The sequence below is a fragment of the Nanorana parkeri genome, unplaced genomic scaffold, assembly GCF_000935625.1.
Source record: "Nanorana parkeri isolate BGI_ZX_2015 unplaced genomic scaffold, ASM93562v1 scaffold1342, whole genome shotgun sequence".
Classification (NCBI taxonomy): domain Eukaryota; kingdom Metazoa; phylum Chordata; class Amphibia; order Anura; family Dicroglossidae; genus Nanorana; species Nanorana parkeri.
Genome location: NW_017307610.1, coordinates 397,563 through 404,776, shown reverse-complemented (window position 1 = coordinate 404,776; position 7,214 = coordinate 397,563). Strand labels below are relative to the sequence as shown.

At 40.7% G+C, this 7,214-nt stretch overlaps 1 protein-coding gene across 6 annotated transcripts in view; it reads right to left on the bottom strand.

Annotated features, from left to right (window-relative positions):
• Positions 1–7,214, bottom strand: part of PAM (peptidylglycine alpha-amidating monooxygenase) — a 161,815-nt gene that overhangs the window by 2,557 nt on the left and 152,044 nt on the right. For 5 of the 6 annotated variants that reach the window (XM_018569485.1, XM_018569487.1, XM_018569489.1 and 2 more), the window contains 3 exons: positions 5,990–6,043; positions 4,484–4,696; positions 4,238–4,291 (listed from right to left, as the gene is read on the bottom strand). In XM_018569485.1, the coding sequence (XP_018424987.1) occupies positions 4,238–4,291; positions 4,484–4,696; positions 5,990–6,043 (321 nt within the window). The remainder of the gene's footprint in view (positions 1–4,237; positions 4,292–4,483; positions 4,697–5,989; positions 6,044–7,214) is intronic. The other variant, XM_018569488.1, reaches the window with a different exon arrangement.

Sequence of the window (7,214 nt, the reverse complement as noted above, 5' to 3'; positions counted from 1 at the left end):
AGTTTAGCAAGTAATATATAATGCAAAATGTTCTGCAACATATATCATAGCGATATAAACTCATTCAAGTGTATGTATAGCCCAAAAACTTTTTTCCGTTTTGGATGAAGTAGGAAATAATTAAAAATCAATCAAGTTATTTTTTTCTGTCTCCTGCTAAGGAGATTTATTTTCATCTTTTGTCTCGGATATGCAACAGAAAGTGAGAGGAGTCCCCCCAATTAGATGGGAATATCCAAATTAGAACATTTTACATGAGGGAAAGATTTCACCACACCTCTCATTCTGGTAACAACTCTGATATTTAGGATGTGCATTCACTTTCTGTCTTGGTGACCATGGTCTCTAGTAACAATGTCCCCAGCAAGGACACAGACCACAATAAAAACTCAGCAGAGGGTCTAACCCTTCCCCACTCTATCCAAAACTGAAGGGAAAAAAAAAGTATTTTTTTCCTTTACATACACTTTAATAAATGAACAAGGAGACAATGGGGTGAGGAACATAGGCCATGTATTGCTATATATAGCTAATGATGATTAATAAATGCTGGCCATTGACGTAACTCCATAATGTTTATTTGTGATAAGCAGACGTTCAGACAGCCAGTCACTACAGTGCAGAAATCATAGAGGTAAAACTGGATGCAGAAAATAGCAAATGGCTTAAACCGATGAGTACTTCTAATGAGAAATTTAAAAAAAAGCAAAGAAGACAAAGCAACAGATATCTCGATGATGATGCTGGCAGCTATTAAATGTAACATACGTATGAAATATGAATGTATGGGCATTTACACTAAGCACAGATGGTAACAGAACACTGCAGTTATGGGCTGTGGTGTCAGCAAAATATTCAATTTCTTCAAGAACAAAAAACAGGATCGTAAAAGAATATTGATATATATCCAGTTTCCTGCTAGAACAATGGATCGCCTATTTCATTGTGCCATACAAAAATACAATGTACTGTCAGAGGGAGGCAACCCGGCTCAGTTGCCTTCAAAGACCGACCTCTGGCTCTCATTGCCCTGCTTACCCCCAGCTGTGCTTTTTCTGCTGTAAGATATACGTTGACAGGCAGTGAACGCTCTGATCTCTACATGCTATCTGATGATTGTATTAAGGGAGTTGGTATTGGCTAGAAACAGATGAAAACAGGGCTATTTCCGGCTATGACCAGATAACTTGAGAGAGAAGACACAGTCTATGACGCATCCAGTGACCTGTCATAGACCCATGTGTCAGGTAAAGATCGCAAAAAAGGCTGCAGGGAAATAGAATAAAGCAGAGCATCTGCTGCTCCTCTTGTTTCTTACAAATGAAATGGATGTATAGTAGTTGCGTACATATTTCTTTGTTTATTATAGTTAGGACTTAAAGTCAGGAGTACAGAAATTACAATTTAAACATATGTTTTTCTATAGTCCGGTATATATGAAATATTGCATTCTAATATTCTGTAGTCTTGTATTGAGCCAGCAGGTGGAGCTCTAGTCTCATTTCATATCCGTAGCATGATTATTTCCAGATGTGCACCATGTTTATAGAACTGGGATACGTCATCAGACCAGTGACTCTTCTGATGGCCTAGTCTGAGGTTTAATTTAGACACATTGAGTTGAAAAGCAACCTGCTCTGCTGTTTCTTTAGAAAACCCACAGGGCTCTGAGAACTCTTTGTTATGTATTAAATGTGTATTTGGGAAATGCAGATTGTATATAGATAGTGACACAAGTAGTACAACTATTTAAAACCCTATAAACTTAAAAATAAAATACAGTAACCCCAATCAACTATAGTTTCCTTTTCCAAATGCTTTCACTTTGGTTGTTTAGATAATAATAGTAAGGATGCACCAATACCAATACTCGTACTCTCCCAAATGCTCCCGATGCCTAGCCCGATACCAGAACTTCAGGTATCAGGAAACCGGGCAGCAAGTCATTACACGCTGCCCGGTTTCCTGATTGGCCAGGAAGCCGGCTCCATGCTCCCTCGTCATTTGGTGACGAGGGAGCATGGAGCTGGCTTCCAGGCCAATCAGGAAGCCGGGCAGCGTGTAATGACTCGCCGCCCGGCTTCCTGATTGGTCGGGAAGCTGGCCAATCAGGAAACCAGGCGGCGACTCATTACCCACCCCCCCTGATTGACAAGAAAGCTGTCTGGCTTCCTAAATGGGACTTCTGGTATCGGTACTCGGTATCGGCGAGTATCGAACTAATATCTGTACTCGATACCGAAAAACCGGTATCGGTGCATTCCTAATTAATAGTATACATTACTCTACTGCCATGAATTAAGTGACTTTCTAGAGCCACAGGCCTAAAAAGGTGCAATAATCTTATGACTTGGTAGCTATAGCATGTGGCCAATAATCCTGGACAAAATGCATGTATACAAATATACATGCACATGCCTCTATAACATTTGTATGGGATTCGGAAGTGTGCTGCATTTTTCAAGATTTAGATGGCAGATGTCTCAGTAGCGGCACTGCCTTTAATGCAATATTTTCATCTGTAACAAACTTTATTGCTAATCAGAGTGCAATACCTTTCACTTTATTGCTCAGCAGCCGGCATTCCTAATATATTGGGCACTACATCTCAGGTAACTTGCCATATGGTCAATAGTGATGTCAGCAGGTATAAGTGGCCATTTTAGGACTTCTTCACATTGGTGGCTGAGCCCATACAAAGTCAATTCTGTTGCATTACCCCCACCAGGCAGCCACAGGTGCCCTGTACAGCCTCCCATAGAAGTGAATGGCGCCATTTGGGTATACATTGGTACTTATGTGTATACACACACATTCCCTGGATGCAGTTGCTTCCATGAATGTACGCCTGTACGCATACACGGCTGTATACAAGTGCCAGTATATACCAATGTACAGCCATTGGGGGGAAAAATAAGACAGAATTTACGTTATACAGGCTCAACCACCCATGTGCATGAGCCCTTACTTTGTAATAAATTGGAAAGAAAATGTCACTTTAAAATGTCCCGCAATATGCAGATTTTTCTAAAACTTCCAGAAATACTAATATGGCTTTCTAGTAACCATAGCAGCAATAGGGATGTCCTGTACACTTGTCATGTGATTTCAGTATGTAGACCCTCCCACTCTACACTCAGGAAATAGGAAATGACTGCAAGAACGAGGTGAGCAGAACCAAAGTGTGAATTTGCAAAAGAAATCTAAAACTCTTCAATTTATATAACGGATTAGAAAAAGACGGCTATTTCCTCAACAACAGTAGAAGAGAGAGAGTTACACTTTAAGGAATGTATAGAGAATGTGCTGCCTACTGCCTGCAGTACAAAATGCTCCCATAGGTACACAAGACTGCTATAAAGAGGCCATTGCATTAAAAACTTTATGGCAAATGAGAAAAATAAGATGAAATGTGAGCAACACAATATCAGAGCGAGAGAAAAGCATGGAGAGACCAGAGCTTGACACCGGATGGCAAACAGACAATGAGACTTGATTGATCTTCAGTTATAATGCTATGCACATACTGATATTATATATACCGTGTGCTCATTTTGTATATCTGCCATTAATGAAAATGTCAAGACTAGCAGCAGACACTCCTGGTTGGTGAGATGTGAGCGTGGCACAGCCATATGAGGGAAGCAACGAGTGACCAACAGTCATTTCATCCTTTCTACATCTACAGTACACCATGTTCATATCAAAAAATATACAGAAGGGGCCAAATACACTTTCTTTTTAAATGTTGTATCTATATAATGCCAAGAATGAAAAGGGAATATTTATGGGAACCTTGGCAGAAGACAAAAATGCATTTTCTTTCTTCTGCCTTGTATGTACTCTATGCTATGAAATCTAAGAGAGCCAAAAAGAAAACCATCAGACAGAATGTAACCAAAGAATGGAGCTTTCCCTCCTCCTCCTCAAACATTATTGTCTGACCTGAAAATGAAAAACTTGAATGCTTTCTTTCCACAGCCTGCAGTGTCTATGCAGAGACGACTTTTCTACTAATGCTTTCCTTACCCTGTTTCATAGCTGGCAGCAAGGTTAGCATGAAACAATTCCAATGATTGACAGGCATGGAACATTTCAGCTCTGGCTATAATGTAATCTCAAAGCTCGGTTTCAAAATAACTTTCTTTTTTTGCCGACATGTCACCGTTTAGTAAGTCTACATACCAATGTTTATGCCTAAGTATTCACTTTTAAATGGAACAAATAAAATGCAAACCTCTGAGTTTTCCCAGGATCCCTCCAGGTAACGATTCAGATTTGTGTTCTTCACCTAGAAAAAGTACCAAAACATTGGCTGCTCTTAAGCCATCTTTGTATATTGTCATGGCTGTAAAAATGGAATGATGTGGTTTGAGTATGTTCATGTTAATTCACTAGGACCTTCATCCAAATAAATGTACAAATGACTTCAATAAACATCTGGCATGTAAAAAACATTAATAGACTGTTCTGTGGTAAATACCTCCATAAACTCTGTTTTTCCTCCAGCGGATAAAAATTGCGATGGCCACAAGAACCACGACTGGAATTACTAACAAAGTGATGATGAGAACAAAGGAAACGCCAACACTGCTCTGCTGTACTAGAGTTTGCTTGGCTTGCTCATGATGCATTTCCTGGGCTGTTATGTTGGTTTTGGGTCGGGTTCTCACTCGTGTTTCCAAGATTTCCGTTTCTAGAATGAAGACATTAGAGATTAGGACCGCACAATGCCAAGTAAATGTTGGTACCTTAGCAGGATCCTTGACTAAATATAGTAATATTTAAAACAGTGTGAAGACCAGGTTGGGTGCAACAGACGATGTAAGACAGCTATGACTGATTCTATGAAGACAACCTATATTTTGGGATCCACACCCACAATAATCATGTCAATTAGTTAAGGTTGCCATAGACCTAACAGTATGGTCCAAACTCTAAACATGATGCACCTATCCTACAGTCATTCTAGCCATGCTTTAAGACACAAACTGGAAGGCCGGGACACCCAAAATGCCACATTTTCCATATTTATCAAGAGGGAAGAGAGACCAGACAGGCGACACTCAGTCAGCAAACAAAAGTTTTCATACCTCCAACTCAAATCCTCCCATTCAACCCCTTACCCCCAAAATGGTCAGCTAGTGCTAGCCTGCTGCTGCCACAGCCAAGACCTTGTCATTGTATCCAACAAAAAAATCGGGGTATGTATATACAGTGGGGCAAAAAAGTATTTAGTCAGCCACCAATTGTGCAAGTTCTCCCACTTAAAAAGATGAGAGAGGCCTGTAATTGGCATCATAGGTAGACCTCAACTATGAGAGACAAAATGAGAAAACAAATCCAGTACACAGATCTTTATGCTTGAATGCTGCTGACACCGAGAACTTTATTTGGAATGTTTGAATGTTGATACACAGACGGGACAGACATGTGCTTCAACTATCCCATGTGGCCAGGGTGCACAGTGCTAAGCCCGGACACATGAATTAGCCTCTCATGTTAATATGTGTTGCGTCATTCATTTCAGAAAGGTGGGGTAACAAAATACTAACAGCTTCTCAGTCAATACAGCGATGGCTGCATTCATGTAACAGCTCGGCCTGTGGTGCTGGCAACTTCCCTTTAGACCAGGGATATCCAAATTTCTGCCCTCTGACTGTAGTGGAACTACAAGTCCCATAAGGCATTGCAAGACTCTGACGCCACAGGCATGACCCCCCCAGAGGCAGATGCATGATGAGATATGTAGTTTCACCACAGCAGGAGGAATGGAGTTTGCCTACCTCTTCTATGGACTGTAAATCCTATAGGCAGGAAATGTACGTCTGCTGTATTAATCTTTTGCTGTATATGCGTATGGAATATTATGTACCTGTATGTAAGGCAAAACTACAGGTCCTGTATGTATCAGTAATAACATAAAATATACATTCTTTACAATGCAAATGCCCAAATCAATCAACCATTCAAATGTATTAAAAGATACCTGTTATTTCTTCAACCTGAATACCAGCTTTTTTCACAGATCGGTGTTCTGCTTCTAGGAGAAAAGAAAAGTGCCAATGTACAAACACTACCAAACAGCACAGCTACAATACATCAAATATATAGCAGAACATAGGACCATCAGCCACCCGAATACATAGAAGAAGAATGGTGGTTGGGGCTCCTTCAAATGTTTGCTGTGTTATAGTGTGTGATATGCTGTGTTAAGGCAAACTATACTCCGTTTAGATGGGCTGGCAGCGCACCTCAATACACGAAAAACCTGAACCTGCAGCATTTTCAGCAATACAAGGAACGGTAGCGATGGCAGCTACTGTATGTACGCGTGTTGGGTGCCATTTCAAAAGAATGGCCCCGCAATGCACATAGCATCATGAAATAAAGCTCTGTATAATGTACATGTCACTACAACGCACCACTGTAAAGCCAGCCTAAATGTTAATAACATAGCTAACATGGTTTACAAATGATGTGCTGGTTACACCAAATAATCTGGTTGCATACACTTACACCTGAGCTCTGGGATAAGCCAGTAATGTCTACATAAAAGAGGCTTGTGTGAGCTTCATGTTTGTTTTCCAGATCTGTGCAGTAATCCTGTGTACAACCTCTGTGCAGGATCTTCCTGTAATAAAGGCCAGTCCCTGCTACTCTCACTCCTTATGCATTGTAAATGGTATCCGCCCACTCCTGTCATTTTCTGCTGGCAGCCTGTAGTGCATGGGTAGGCCATTAGCCCTCCAGCTGTGGTGAACCTACAAATACATTAGGTATTGCAAGACTCAAAGCCACAGACATGATTCCAGAGACAGATTCATAATGGGAATTATAGTTTCACCACAACTGAAGGCCCGAAGCTTGCCGACCGCTGCTGTAGTGGGTGGGGCATGCTGGGTCCCTCCCACAACTCTGGGTTATAGGCAAGTGGTGTACACAAATTGGATTTGTCTTTTGTGGCTATTGAGGAATATATTTCAATGAAAGTTTTTGTGCTCAGAGTTCAGCTTTAATACAAGACCCATCAGTTTACTTCCGGGCCTAAAACATCTGTCCTGTGCTTCAACCACATGTTCTGATCTCATGGGGTAAAATAAAAAACATTTGTAGGACTTCATACATAGGCAAGTTCAGCCAAATGCACTGACCATCTCTTGGCAAGTTAAAGTCAGAGGAAAATGTTATTAATAAAAGTGACAGATGGATCA